Below are 16,523 nucleotides of genomic sequence, written 5' to 3' on the forward strand. Positions count from 1 at the left end.
GATTTTTTTTTGGTTACTTTCGTTCTTTCGTTCGTTCTTTCGATCTCCGCATTTCTGGTACGATTTCGAATAGTAATGTCAAAAAAAACTCTTTCCTAGACTTTCGATAGCATCTTGTTTCAAAGACAAAGTTTAGATACTAAGAAAACACGATATTATAAAACACAGTACATTCATCATAAAAGTTTACAGTTTTAGCGTTCAACAAAACAACAAAGTATTTTCGTCGATGAGAAAAGTAGCGTTTAAATTTATAAGGATTTAAAATGAAACAAACAATACACAACGTCCGTTTTAATAATGTTAAGAATTTACCACAATAAAGTTTTTATTGGATCGTATCCATAAACGGCGGTATGCGCAGCGGATGCGGTCTTAATTATCTTTTACACAACAAAAATTAAAAAAAAATCTTACAGCTTAATTCATACAAATACGTTACAAATATTTACATGTGCCCTTATTCATAAATGTGGCGATGAAACTACTGTCAATGTATAATGCTCGAAGCGTTATCATATAACATTAAAAACGTAACAGAGCAAGTCAGACGTCGATTTATCGTACACTATAAAGGTCACCGAATAAGGGCATGATGATCCTTAATTTAGATTTACATAATATTGTCGATAAATTCATATAGAACCTTGACGCTTAAATGAAAGAACAAAGTAAATGCGATACCCTGTTAAAAATAGGGAGCATCCCTTTATAAATTATAAAAGAGTTCTTTAGTCTTTGTACATCATACGTATATTGACAGTAAATACTTTTTTTGTAATTAAAAACATACATTTCCTATACATATATATATTTAACGTGAATTTTAAGCTATTGCAAGAAATACGTTTTATAAACAATTTTTTTAATTAACTTTCTCTATAAACACTATATGTTAAATTTTAATAAAAATCATTAAGAATTTATTGCAATCCCTTACATGTAAGTGTTAGGCGTCGTTAAATTAAGAATGTTTTAAAAACGATTCAATAACAATTGTGACAATTTATAACTAATTTAAACACATTTTGCTATTTTATTGATAGTCAACCTTAGGCCAAAATATGCAAATTGTCTACCATATCAACATGCCTGTACACGATAATAAATATAGAGGACCGTATTTACAATTTCAATCTACCGTTAATTTCACGTTAAGAAAAATATTTTGAAATTTTTAAAAAATTCATACGTTAGAGCTGTACATATAAATTATTATATCTCTTAGATCAGATAATCCGCGTTTATTGTTTTTTTTTTTATCTCGTAACACACAGAAAGCCAAATACATCGACTATTTTGCTTCACTTTGTCCACAGGATAGTTCAAGGTGCATGTTAATATAACTTTGGATATTGTGACTAGACGGGATGCGATGCTTCCTCGAACTTCCGCACAGAGCGATGTTCTGTAACAAATAAACCAATTACGTATACATACATACGTGACTATATACTAAAATATGTCTTAGTAAATCAAGGTAATATTATGTATAAATAAAACTAAAAAATAATATTTTTTTCGTCACCTTCTTCCCTTTGATTTTAAAACAAATGTTTAGAGATGTTTCGAGTAAAATATTTGCCTTCTCTATCCAGTAGGTTCTAATTTCTTTTGCCATATTAATTTAAATCTATATACAGTATGAATGAAAATCGACACTAAAAGGTTTATTTGAGTGAATATATTGCTCATTTGCTAAATAATGAAAAATATACTAATTATTCACTTAAATAAACCATTTACGTATACATCTAATCTACTTGTATAAAGTGATCGTTCTGAAATATGCTACATTAGCCTATTTTTTCTATAGAAATGCTACCGAGCTCTAAACTTCTGGAATTAAAAAGCTTCTACACCTCATTCTAATCACTCATTACCAAGTGAACACTCGGAAATATGTTACGTTATTTCGTTTTCTACTGTAATTCAACCGGCCAATAATTTGTGCTAGCACGAATTTTCAAGAAATTTTCGAATAGAGTGAACCATAAAATAACTGATATATTCACTTTTGAAAAACTATTACATGATCAATTACCAATTGTGAGAATAAAACTAAAGAACAAATATTTTTCCACTGCTTCTGCTTTGATTTGCGAACTAATGTTGGGAGATGTTATTTTAGGTATAACTCATTTATCTTTTCAATTCAGTGTGGTTTAGTTTCCTTTGCCATTTTAATTGAATATATATATATATATATATATATATATAGATAAGAATATATATATATATTCTTCGCTTGGGAACGACTTTACCGATTTTATCGCCGCCTTTTTATAACTTTCCTAATACTTTGTTGGAGGTTTTTTTATGGAAAAAAGTTCGTTTGACTTCCAATGCAAATTGCATGCAGTAGTTCGAGCTATAGCTCCCTCGGGAGCAATCGAGCATCGCTACCTTAAAAAAAGATCTAAGACTAGGCGCCCTCTCCGTCTTGCCAGTTCAAACCTGCGGAATCTGCTAATGACATTTGGGCAGCAGTGACAGTCTGGTAAAAAAAGGCGATATATAAATTGCAAAGGCAGTCATCAATCTTAAAACTCTGTGTTCTTCACATAGAATTGTAAGCAGCTATTTATATTACAAAAGCATCAATATTATTTATTAATGCATTATAAAATAATTGAAAGTGTCGTATATAAGAGCATTTATTCATTTTATCTATTCATTCATATTAGTATCAACTTAGTATAATTTATAGTGACCGCTTTTATACCTTATGAGTGAAATGACAGAGGAACCCAATTTAAGATGAACTACAATTAGACTGAACTATCCTACTATGGAATCCTTCAACTTATGGCAGGAGTTCATGTAGAGACGAGTCAAGAGGCTGATTGTTAGTGATGCCTTTGCGAGCGCAAAGCTTCAAAGTTGGAACATCGGCGAATAGTTGCCAGTTTATCGGTACAAACTGCATTTTGGAGTGACAGCCGCGGAATAACACAAAATAATTATCCTATCTGCTTTTTTCTGTCGAACAATTAAATGAACGAATTTACGACATCCATATGCGGTTGAAATTCTTTTCAACCGTACTAAGCGTATTGCTAATACATTTATAGTGGGAACAATCAAGGAGTGGAACATTTTACCGGTGTCATTGTTTTCAGCTAGTGAGAGAGAGAGAGAGTGAGAGAAAGAGTGACAGGTTTTGTTCTAGGCAAGCATGTAACATCGCAGACCTTGCCATCGCTTAACATCAGGCGAGACAGAGGTCGAATTATTCGCCCTTGAAAGATTAAATAAAAAAACTCGGATGTTTATTTTTGTGGTCACTTTTAATTTTTTTATAATATTCATGATACGAGTAAAGCAGAGCAATTCATTTTCAAGCTTACTTACATTATTACCAAGTTAAAAACCCTTCGGACTATAATAGACAAAGTACTATTTAATTATAACAAACTTATCATTATTTATAGAAAAAATAGCTATTATAAATTATATTAATATTATAAATAGCTTATAGCTATTCTATTACCAATAATGTTACGATGAGAAAAATCTTTTTTTTTTTAATTTAAAAGTTAGAATTAATTATTCATATATAAAACATGACAATTCAGTCAGTTGGATGTTTATAAAAATAAAACTTTGCTTTTGTTTCGCACTGAAAATAATTTCTAGTTGAGCTTTAAAGAAGCTGGAGGAAGCTTTTAAAAACTTGCCTTTCGATTTCCTGGTTTTATTCTTGTCGAGAAAAATAAAATCTGTGTCAGCTTTATAAAAGTTTTATACTTTACTGGCTTATTTAGTATGCAAAATTATATTAGATGTTACGATGGCCTGATTCAATTTGAAGTTAATAGATGACATATTAAAGATATTAATGTTGAATATCTACATTATTTCATGATTTACAAATATAGTAAATAAAACCGTTGCAAAATTTTTTTCACTCATTAAGTAAAACAAACAAATTTAGATAATGTTATAGCAATCTTCAATCCTGTTATTCGTCAACCCAACTGGACCTATATACACTATGTTTTAACATTGATAAAATTCAAGCAATGAAAAAATGATAAATTGAGAGATATTATCTATATACAAATACATAACCTACGCAATTTATAGATATATCGATTACAAATATATAATAAATATACCAAATTAGTAAACTCCTACGTAACTTTAATAAATAAGGCCCTACTGGATAGCATTCAAAATTAGAATTAATCATAAAATTGCATCTAACAGCACACAGGAAAATTCAAATTATTAATGCACAAACACAAACGGGTTACGACTTAAGACGTAAATAATCTGAAGTTGGCTCAAGGTTTAATGAAGAAGAACCTGATGGGTGTTGCAATAAGAGAAAGAAAGACAAAACACGGTTTAGAAATAAGAACAAAGTTACAGAGGAGAAGGTTTAAGAGGCACGGAAGGGGACGGCCACGTTGACAGAAAGTTATTCGTGGTAAAAGCGTTTGCCGCAATATCTACCATGGGATCACATACAACAGGATCCTCGTTACACAAAACAGAGAGATGTGTAGAGGGTATTGGAGGAGGCCTAAAGTATCTCTATTGTCGAGGAAAATGTATATATACTATGTGATCACAAAAAGTGAAGTGAAATTGTCACTTAAACCTCACGAGTATTGGTAAAGCAGGTATTTTTTCCTAGGTTAGTAGTACTTACTGCCTATAATATTAACCAATTGTGAAAAGGTTTAATTATGCCCAAGTTACACGTATTTTTGTGAAATGTTTCAATTTTGCGATACACGCCAAGTCTGAATTGGTCAACATCGCAAAATTTTTTTTGGTAAAAAATCGTTACAATTTCTACTGATTAATATTAAAATTATTGTTCCGAAACCACTGTGTTTGCCTGGCACTGTATTTGGCTCCGTGCGACTCCTAGCTATTCAGCAAATTCAGAAGGCCAATACGGGAACGCAGGTTAATCGATTGTTATATATATATATATATATATGTGTGTGTGTGTGTGTGTAAGTGTGTGTGTATATTAATAATTAAGTAATTATTTAAATTTAATATACCAATATGTTAATAGGCTTTGTGAAATATGAACTGTTATAAGTCAAGAAAGGCGGCTGTGAAGAAAGTCATCGTTAGTACAAACAGGAATAAATAAGTACCATCTATATAAATTAAAATAAAACAAGTTAATACTATACCTTGTGAAATCGAACCGCATTCTCACTTGACAGACAATATCGACTGCGCCAAAGCAGGTAACAGAACTAAAGTTAACGCCATGTATGTGCTATGTCCTGAAAGGTGTTTAGAAAGGTAATTAATTTATACAATGTACACTGTGTCTATTGTCCTAATGCTACGTATATTACTACTATTTTTACTAGTTCAATATTCATTTCAAAATTTCATTTTAACTAATAATTCACGACTTTTAATCCATACTGGCTTTACTTTTGTAATTACTTAGTCATAACTTAATTTGTAGTAATACGCGTTAAAGTAATACAATATAAGATGAGACATATGGAAATTACATCCCTCTCTTTTTCTCTCAGGACGCATTCTTCTAACGTCAATTAACAATCTTCACTAGATATGTTCTTTTGTTTAATATATTATAATACTAAGTAAAATAAAATGTATCTCTAGAAAATATAGCTCCAATGTATTTGTGAATAATTCCTTGATCTTTCTCCATTTATTTTCTAATCAGGAAAGCAAGACATGCATTCCAGGTTATTAAAAAAAATGTTATACATTAGGTTAGTCACTGTTCATATTAAAATAAAATAACTCTCTTGTTTTAATATGCCATTATATTTATACATATGTCGTTTATTTTAACCAAAGTTTACTTGCAAAAACAAATTATGTTACTCGTGTTTTATCCGGCAAAATGTTAACAATCGCTTCTCGTTTTTTGATTTAGTTAAGTTTGATTTCTGTGAAGATAAATGAATTCTATATAACCATACAGTATATGTGTTGTAATGAAGATTTTATGTTATTTATTTACAAAATTATGCAGATGAACTTTAAATGCAATTTTTGATAATCATTTCCATTAATTGTAAATTATCTAAAGATATTATTACTTATACACTATTCATTAACGTTTAGATTTAACTTGTGATTACATAGTCATTATTACAATCACTGAACGTCCACCACTGGGCATAGGCTTTCACCATCGATTTCTAATAGGACCAGTGAGATATCACCTGCATCCAAGACCTTCTGAGTAAGTTGTGTCCTCTTTCTTGGTGGAAGTCGTACACTGCGCATGCTGGTCTTTGGTCTATCTGTTCTGCTCGTTATAAATCCCACTGTCATTTCAACTTGCTAATAATAATAACTTAGCGAGTTGTGTTTAGTTATTTACGTCTGACTACGGATTCTTCATTTCTGATTCTATCTCGTAGAGACTTCCAGAGCATAAACATGACTCATTAAGTGATTATTAACTTAGGAAAATGCGTGAATAGCCGGCTGTTAGTTTGTTACGTAAAATATGTTAAACTTAACATGCTGTTATATGAACCTTTTTATGTTTACAATATAATACAAGAATATTTAAGGCTTCAGAGTCCTTACCTTTAGATCCGACAGCCGCCGCCAGCTGCATATCAGCTGCTGTCGGCATCTCAGGTGTTGTGCTTATAGGTCCTAGTATAAAAGTAAAAAAAATTAAAAAAAGGCTTTTTAAGGAATGTAGAGACGGCTGTGTATTTATATATTAATGAATATTTTCACCTATTTTGAATATTTAAAATGCTTGAGATAGAAAATTTAACACACAAACAATAATATAAAGGTTGTTATGGGTTCTACTTAGATTTGGGCGGATTTGGAACTCTCTTAGTATAGTTCAATGATGCCATTATATGGAAGAACGATGCTATCTCATTTTTCTAAGATTTTTTTTTCTCATGACGTAATCGAGTGATCATTGTCAAAAGTCCTGAGTGTAATTAAGTGAATATATAAATAATTCTTAATGATCTATGTGCCAATTAATAGAAAAATAACTAAAATTGGCCATAATTACGATTTAATAGAAATTTTAAGGTGCAATGAACTACAAAAGGCGGCTGATAAAAGAGAATTTTAATTTTTTTTCTGTCTAATACACTGTTATTCGTATAATGTTCCGACATTGAGAAGCGCCGTGAATTATTTTCGAGTTCAAATTCCGCTCGACTAGCCGCCTTGTTGACTTTTCATTAAGGCCAGGAGCTTTGAAAAAGTGTTTGTGTTTTCCCTTACCCACTAATTTTCTATTAGAGGATTTTTTTTCTCTCGCATAAAACGAATTTAACGGAGCATAAAATTATTCAAGGCGGACGCAGCAGGAAATGTTCTATCTCTCCTCCTGTTTAGATAGCTGTGTACACGGCCAACGTTCTGATAAAAAGCTTAAATGGCCTTCGCAAATTATTCAGCAAATTGTTATTCTTGTGCCTTCCGAAAAAAATGTACACCCACCCTTCCCACGTCGCTGCTTTAATAACGCTATTCGACTTATAAAGCGGTTAGATTGCTTGTATTAAATAAATAAACATCTTTCTGTTTACTGTCAACGAGTTTTATCTAACACTCCAACGAATTATTTAACATTAAAAAGAGCGCAAAATTATGTTAACAAAGTGGATACAATTGTTTCATTGGCGAATGTTACACAAATATTCCCTTAACTTTTACAACCGTGGAATTTGAGGGAATTACAAAATGTATTTTTATGTTTTTTAATAGATGAAAAAAAAGTGTCTAAATCTTCACTTTATTCTTTACTGTATATATATTACGATAAAAAAGAGAGACAGTTTATAACGATGCTTAAAACGAAAGAGGTTTCTTTCTGCAGGCCTTTTTGTTAATATTAAACAAATTAATTAATGTAATACTTATTTTCAATAGGTCAAAATAATTTTTCTATTCATGTAAGTAAAGCATTGCTTGTGTCTGGCCAGTTTCAATACGATTAAAGAGGTGAAATTAAATGTAATTTAAATAAAATGAATAAAAATATTTCCCGTCTTTTTCCAACAGATTTTCTATATGTCAAGTTACGTGAATATGTGTCGAAAGAGACTGTAAAATACGGTACATTGTAATGTGTAGACCAACACAACTTCTCTTTATCACAATAACAAAATTTTCCTACCATTGACCGCTTTGACGATATATTTATTCTATATATGTAATGAAAATAAACTTAGAAGTCAAAATAAACTGAACATCAATGTCAGTTTAATATACATTAAGACAGTTAACAAAAAGATGGACATCTGCTCTACTATATTTCTTATGTATAAAAATCAAATGACACACAATATCAGTAGTAATAAATATATAACTATTAAATACATAATGAAATTACTTTTCCAAAAATATTAATTGTGAACACTGTACCACGAAAATCTGTGACAAATTTAAGAACTCAAGAATCATTTAACTTATAAAATAATACAATTTTCAAATGAAAACGTAACATTTTAATATAGTTTATTTATTTTAATCTATATAGAGTATGTATTAAAATATTTTAACTGGCTCCTTTTATTTATATCGGCGTGACCGCGAGGTAAAACCGCGTAATTGTATGTTTAGGTTAAAATTTATATGAATTTGTACTGTCAGTGCACATAACTAATTTTTATGGTTCAATATTTAAAAGGGCTGCATTTTTACGTCATAAATAATTTTAAAAATAAAACTACAATTCTATCCTCACCTGGATAATATATAGCTTCTTTCCTCACTGCGTATTTAGCTAACGGTATTCTAAGTGTACAAATAAATTCCGCAGGTGAAGGCAGATCTGCATCTTGCAGCGTCACCGACGCTACTGTGGAGTATCTTCCGTTTACCAGCTTCAGGTCATGTGTGACGCCATCCAGTCTCCTACAAGAATAAAAAAAATTACATCCACATTATTAGATTTTAATTCGACTTTATTAAATTTGGTACTAAACACGAGATGTAGACCGCATCGTTCTGTACCTATTGTAAATAACTTTAAAAGGTCAATGCCCAGAAGTGGACATCTATAGGCTGAAATCATGATGATGACATAAAATTAATGGTTAGGTTGGGTCAATCGTAGGATAGGCATTAGATTGGACTTCCAGGCTTATGCCCAGCGGTGGACATTCTATGACTGAAACGATAACGATGATAATTCAATTCTTTTGAAGATACTACATTAAAATACATTAATAAACACTATTTTACTCTTTAGACTCTCATTTAAAGTTATTTGTGTAAATGGGGTAATAATGTTTTGTAAGAAGTTCATTCAAAATGATTTTATTAGTTTTAATTTAGTTTCAAATGTTGGCGCCAGTTTTGGTTCGATGTACTCTCTTCCTCAACTTTACGGGGATTGCCCTAACGAAGCATAGGAACAAACCAGATGAGAATCAAGAACCAAATCGATTAGCAGTATTAAATGCAGTGTTTCCTATACGCACGACGAATTTTTACTCAACGATCTATCTCCCACAACTTATAATATTACAGATTGTTTAATGGAAATCAAAATATCATTGTATTTAAAGTATAACTGACCAAACAAATATCTCACATAAATGACAATAAATTATAATTCTGGTTATTTAGATAGGAACTACATGACGGCCAGTCTGCAGTTTTAACTACACTTGATAAGTTAAATAATTTTTGCTTTTAATTCTAATAAATTAAAATCCATATAATTATTCATACCATACAATAAAAATACTCATAGCATAAATTTTCAGACTATGTATATTGACTTACTTTGTATATATTACATTTATAATATACCACATAGATATATATATATATATATATGTAAGTGCCTATGTATGTTAATGTATATACATATATGTTTGTTTTGTACACGTTAACTATCCATTATTTATACCTATACTGCCTCCTTACTATAGTTGACTGTAAGAGATTACCTTGTGTGATAAAACCGCCCATTGTACTTTTTTATTTAAATGTATCTTAGCGTGTACAATAAAGAATATTTAATAGAAACAAAAAAAAAATATTGAATACATACTGTCAGGCCTTTTACATCACGAAACTTTTCTTTAAGAGATCATATAGGACTCGTATATAGTTCACACAAAAACCCCTTTCCGAATATACAAAATTGTATTAAATTACGCTGTTGAAGGTTCAATAAAAATATATGAATAATGTTAAATTGCATTCATATTGAAACTATGTTGTAACATGAAAATGTCCATTCAACTATGCAAAGTTCACTCAACTGTTAACTTCAGAGCAGTGATCTAAAGTGACCGTCGCTCTCTGACCTGATAAGCTACATATTTCTAGACTCTTAGTTTATATAATGGCCGCAAAATATACTATAACAATATGTCACAGTTGATATCCTTTCGTTATTGATAAAGAACTTTCTAGAATTTTTTTATAAAGACTTGCATTTGTTCTATATAAACAAGGCTATCAGGTGTTTTTCTTAAATCTTTGAACCTACTTTAAAGGAAAAGGAATCACGCCATAATGCTTAACATCTGAATCCAACAAAAGTCGCTTTCGTCTACGGTTTTATTGTAATACATTTATTTGCTTTACAAGAAAAAGATATATCCATATATATGATTATAATATAATACAATTTTAAAAACCGAACTGTAGTGTACGATACTATAATACTCTTCCAAGTATAGTCTGTGAATTAAGATATAATTAAATGAAAAAGTTTGTTAAACAAAAAATATTCAAATGTGGTTTTTAAGTCATTAAAAAACTTGGCAATGAATTGCTTTTCTACTCTATGAAGAACAGTGTAAAATCGACTACAAAAAACTGTCCGAGTTTGTTATGGATTATATTATACACACACACACACACACATAAACACACCCACACACATATATATATATATATTAGGGAGCGCGTTTAGAAGTCTAGACCTCTCGTTGAGTTACAAGCTGCTATTATTGCTCAATATGATTTATCATTGATTGTACCAAATTGGGTTATTCTGGTATTCTTTTTAATGATGAACACTGTAAATGACTCTTCCTTGCCTATTATTGAGCGTCAATGCCACTGCAAGGCACAGGTCTTCCCAAAAAATGCACCACGTAACACATAACATAATAATACCACAAGCGCCATACTTGGTATTGTGGAAAGCAGAGGACGCATCACAAAAGAGACAATCAAAATGTGATACATAAGTAAATCAAAGAAAACTAAACTAAGAAAATTGTACTGCATAGAAAAGTGAGAAAAATGAGGGTCGACATTTGAAAGGTATGTGGATAGTGATGAATAGTGTGAAAGAAAATGTGAAGTATTAAAGACGGAATAAAAACTAAAACTTTTAAAAAATAATACTCATAATAATAACGTCCTTGTCTATACTTACAGGACTTGAACGAGAGAAAAAAAAGCAGAGAACGCTTCTGCCCATCCTTTAAAAACTTATTTGTGAGCAGTGGCAATCTCATATAATTAATATACCAAGTGTCAATTAATTAAGTTTGGGTCCCGAGAATCGAAACTACGACCTACGATAGCAAGTCGCAATTCTTAAAGCTACCGCTGCTCAAAAAGAAATATTTACATTTAATATATCAAGTTTCGGAATTTTCATTTTAAACGTACATTAAGCGACGAAACGTACCAGATGGCAGTATTATATCGGATTTAATTTTGCACTGCACAAATGGTGTCGAAATTTCTTTTGAATTTACGAAACAAATGAAGAGTGAAAAGTCAGTTCCATTTCAAAATTCATTACTTATTTCTTTCGGCATTTATTTCTTCTAACGGCAGTAGTGTCTCTGTAACAATTGAGATTTGCGATCGTAGGTTGTGAATTCGATTCCCGGGACGCAATCTTATATAATTCACACTTTGTCCATAAATACACGGAATTGCTACCACTCACAAACAAGTTTTAACATGATGGACAGCGGCGTGCTCTATGTACCATAATACAAAACTAAGAAAAGGACTAATTTATAGCTACTTCCGCTATGTTGCAGTAGTCGTGCAATAAAGTGTACCGCCCGCCAGAACGCTGATAAATGCGCATGTGGCAAACAATGCCAAGATTGGTGTAACATTACTCCTGAAGGTGCCCCGTGGAGGGGTGAAATACGTGTTAAATGATTTAACGGTGGTAGTTGTGTAATTCGCATTGCACGACTACTGCTACATAGCGGAAGTAGCTATATATTAGTCCTTTTCTTACTTAGGATGTATGTTACTTGCAAAGTAACGCCCGATCTATTAGATATAATACAAAACTGCGATTGCTAGTCTTCCTACCAAGCGTAGCGATTATTTTATATTTCCCGAAAACATTTTTTTTATGGCTCCGTTTTTGGAGCCTATCGTACCTGTTCTGTCATGGATGGACAGAGACAATGTTTTCTTAATTATTTATAGACATAACATTCTTTTATTTTTTGGCTCTTTTTTATCAATCTCAATGTCTTTGACTAGTTCTTCTTTCACTCCTTTCGACAAAAGATATCTTAGAGGGAACCCTAAGATTGAAGTGGGTGTCTATGTACTAAACGATGATAGAAGAACAGAAAGATCGCGGTCAGTATAAGATTAAAACATGTACGCATTCTAGAATACTTAATTTTTATTTATAGGATTTCGACTCGGAACATAAATGAGGCAGATAGATATTACATTCCCACTTTTGAGACGTGGTGTTGAAGGAAGATATTGCGTATTACCTTGACGGTACACAAAGTCACTTCTTAGACTTAACCATCGACTTAAAAGAATTGCTCGAGTATTTTAAATATATTGTCAAAAGGATGATGAACTGGCAATGCAGACCAATACGGTTGCACCGCATTTAACACGATTGTATATCACACCATACGATTTCAAAATCGTGATCAGAAGAATGACGTCATGCAAAAACAAGTGACAGTAGTTCAGTAAACCATAAGGAGAGTGATGTAATGAGAAGGAATTTGTAATTGGCATATATCATCATCACTTTGATTTATAGTAAAAACAGTTGTACCCCACGTCTTCCGATGTCTTTACCAAGATTGTCCGTTACTGTATAGGCGGACGTCATACGCTACACTTGCTTGTTCGTAATGTGAAGATCTGAATAGTAAGCATTCTACAACGTAACATGTTTTTATATAAACATTTTACTGTATGCAAGTATAAAATGAAAACATATTTCAATTGAGAGATTTCTCTAGAGGCTAAGAGAAAGTTATTTGTGCAGCTGTTTGTTCTTTTCGCAAAACAAATATCGCTCTAAAGTAGGCAACTTAGCAACAAAGAACCATGTATTTATGCGAAATGTATTTGAGGAAATATTGTAGCGAATGTATTAAAATGCTGTAAGTGCGGTGGAAAATGTTTAAATGTTGTTTCCTCCGCATACAGAACCAGCAATGTAAATAGTGCATATTTTTTTTACATAAATTCATAACATGATAAGTGTTGACGGTAATGCCATTTTTAATGCACCTCGTGAGACTTAATTCTTTGAATACTATATTAAATAATATTTGCTGTTGAATTTAAATGCTATGACAATTATATGAATATATGAATAAATAAACTTTTTAAGTAACTGTGTGCCATGTCAATTGATTAATGTAAAAAAATAACAAAAGAATTCTTTAATATGTAGTTAATAATAATATAGACTCGTAGAATTATTAACGAAATACACAGAAGTATTTATCAAAATGTTTAAATAACTTTTTCTTTTTATCCTTTATAGGCGAAGGATTTGACCTCTGTCTCGACTGATCGATGACAAGGTTTACGACGGTATATGTTTATTCAGAAGAAACCAAATTACTCCTGTTTTGAAGACTCCTAAATTGTAATTGTTTGGAAACAAAGACGCTGGTTGTTTCACTCCTTGGCTGTTCGCACTATAAAAGTATTAGCAAAACGCTTAGTGGGGATGGAAAGAATTTTAAAAAAATTTCAAGGAAATATCTATGATAGAAAGTAATTCTGGATTACTGGAGCGCACTAGATTTTATATAAAAAAACTACTTCAGCCTGTATTTGTAACATTTTTTTGGAACTCACTGCTGCCCAAATGGCATTTGCAGTCTTCCACAGTACGAGGTGGGATCAGAAGGTGCCTAGCCTAAGACATCTTTTTAGGTATCGAAACTCGAAGATTCTCGGAGCCCCGCCTCGAGTCTCTAAATACCCTATTCTATCAGATTCGGAGGTCGCTAAGCTCTCATACCGCTTTGATGAGCGTTTCATTGAGTGACTACCCACAAGGGCCACGACAAGAGGATTATAAATTATGCAGATGCACGATACTGTGGAAAACACTTTTGGTGGGCAAAGCATATTATACTGTTGAGGAATTTTAAATCATACATCATTATTTTAGATTGTGTATTGTGTAATATTATTATTACAATTTTAATTAATTCGATTTTATTATTATGACTATTGCAAATGAAAATTTTAATTTCGACAAAGAACTGAGATTCTTTTTTTTTATTATTTATACATACATAGATAAAATTTGTATCCCGCTAGGCAGAACACATTTGGATTATATATTATTTTAAGCAAGAAAAGGACCAATATTTAGCTACCTCCGCACATGCAATGGTAGTTGTGCAACAAAGTGCACGGCCCGCCAGCCCGCTGATAAATGTGTATGCGGCAATCAATGCGAATCACACAACCGCCACCGTCAAATCACTCAACACGTGTTTCACCCCTCCACGGGGCATCTTCAGGAGTTATGTTGCACCGATTAGTGCCAAACACAGAGCGAGCTCAGTCCGTCGCCGCTTGTTATTTAGTGATTTGAGGCTGGCGGGCGGTGCTCTTTGTTGCACAACTACCACTGAATGTGCGGAGGTGGCTAAATATTGGTCCTTTTTTTGCTTAGGATGGACTTCCGCAAGGTAACGTCTGATTTCATAAAATATATTAATTATCTATTGTTATCAACATATTTGACGTGTGTTTCAGGAAATAAATGATTTGATTACATTTGATTTGATTTGACTGATAAAACAGAAACGTTCGTGAGTGGCGAACATGAGACGGTTGATTTTGCGTGAGCAGACTTTCCTTTAGGAAGACGGATGACACATCTACATCGCGAGAAGTCTAAGTCGAATAACAATACCAGTCGTAGTGACGATCTTTGACGAAGGCCTATGCCACATAGTGTGCGTTTATCGGCTGATACAACCTTTTTAATCAATAGGCCAATTAAAAATTTAATTTTTTTTTGCAGACTGTACACAATGTAACGAAATACATTAGAGTAATAAAATATACAAATTTCAATGCAAAATAAAAATAAACAAGATTAGAATAAGAAAATGAATACACTTGAAATTTTTTTATTAGAAATATGGTACAGTTTTTTCGATACAAGCGTATATATAATGCGTACGCAGCTTTCTAATTGTGTTTCAATCAGTTTTGGTAAGTGGTTAATATTAATTAATTGCAGCACTTTAGCATGTACCGCCAAATTATTATAATTCATTTAATAACAATTTATTTATGAGAGAAAGTCGACAACATAAATTTAATTTTAGAAATGTTTTCCGTTGCTCATTCCTGGGTTGGCCTGTTAATGACGATGAAAGCTAATTTCATTGTTTTTACTTCGCCACAAACAAACAAATGGAATGTTGATCTTACTGTTTATAAACATGAATCAATAAACACGAAATATTGCAAAATCATTTAAAATTTCAAGGCGAATACAAAATTACATTCGCCATAAAACACGTTGCCAATTCGAAGCAATCAACGCAGTAGTGCACGTGCACTTAGAATTGAACTACTAATTTAACTGTAAACGTGAAACCGCATTTGCATCGCGGCAGGCACTTATGTAATCGACACAATAAAGTAAGTAACATCACGCGAGCAACCATGTAGGCCACTAGTGAGTGATAAGTTGCAATTGCTTCATAAGCCGATTGTACACACGTCTTCGATTTTATACGTCCTCGACACATTTGCATTGTTTCATCCACTTGTTAACCTGAATGTTTTAATTGGATCGAAAGTAAAGGTTACAGATTAGTATAAATCTAGTTCAATATAAACTTTTTATTTAAAATTATTGAGACCAATGAAGTACATATATACATATATGTATGTATATGTATATGTACAGGATGATTGGTTATATGTCTGAAGGCTTTAACGGAATGTATAGCTCATGTTAAAACTTCTAAGTGTATACGCAATTTCTCATCGCTCTGTGGTCAGTTTAAAATGGATTCGATTCGCATAGATAATAAATAATAATTAAATTTTAATATCTAGTAATGTTTTGTACACGTTGACTATCCATTATTTATACTTCTACCTATTTGCATTCTATGGTTGTCTGTAAGAGATTGCCTTGTGTAATGACATTACCCATTGTATAATAGTTTTTTGCTAATTATGAAAATATTTAAATATTCCTTACCGTGTAGAATAAAGAATAGTAAATAAGTAAATAAATGATCTGAAATTATAAAACACTTTTTACTATATTATCATTACATTAAAGTATTTATACCTATAACATATCA

At 31.7% G+C, this 16,523-nt stretch overlaps 1 protein-coding gene across 1 annotated transcript in view; it reads right to left on the bottom strand.

Moving 5' to 3' along the window:
- Positions 1-279: 279 nt before the first annotated feature.
- LOC137928809 (uncharacterized) overlaps positions 280-16,523 on the bottom strand; it is an 83,974-nt gene continuing 67,730 nt past the window's right edge. The window contains exons 4-7 of the mRNA XM_068771793.1: positions 8,699-8,868; positions 6,559-6,630; positions 5,163-5,258; positions 280-1,408 (exon numbers count right to left, since the gene is read on the bottom strand). Coding sequence (XP_068627894.1) covers positions 5,185-5,258; positions 6,559-6,630; positions 8,699-8,868 — 316 coding nt within the window. The 3' untranslated portion in view covers positions 280-1,408; positions 5,163-5,184. The remainder of the gene's footprint in view (positions 1,409-5,162; positions 5,259-6,558; positions 6,631-8,698; positions 8,869-16,523) is intronic.

Source organism: Battus philenor, unplaced genomic scaffold, assembly GCF_028537555.1.
Source record: "Battus philenor isolate CCGP_79_NKW_IND1 unplaced genomic scaffold, ilBatPhil1.0.hap1 SCAF_4, whole genome shotgun sequence".
NCBI lineage: Eukaryota > Metazoa > Arthropoda > Insecta > Lepidoptera > Papilionidae > Battus > Battus philenor.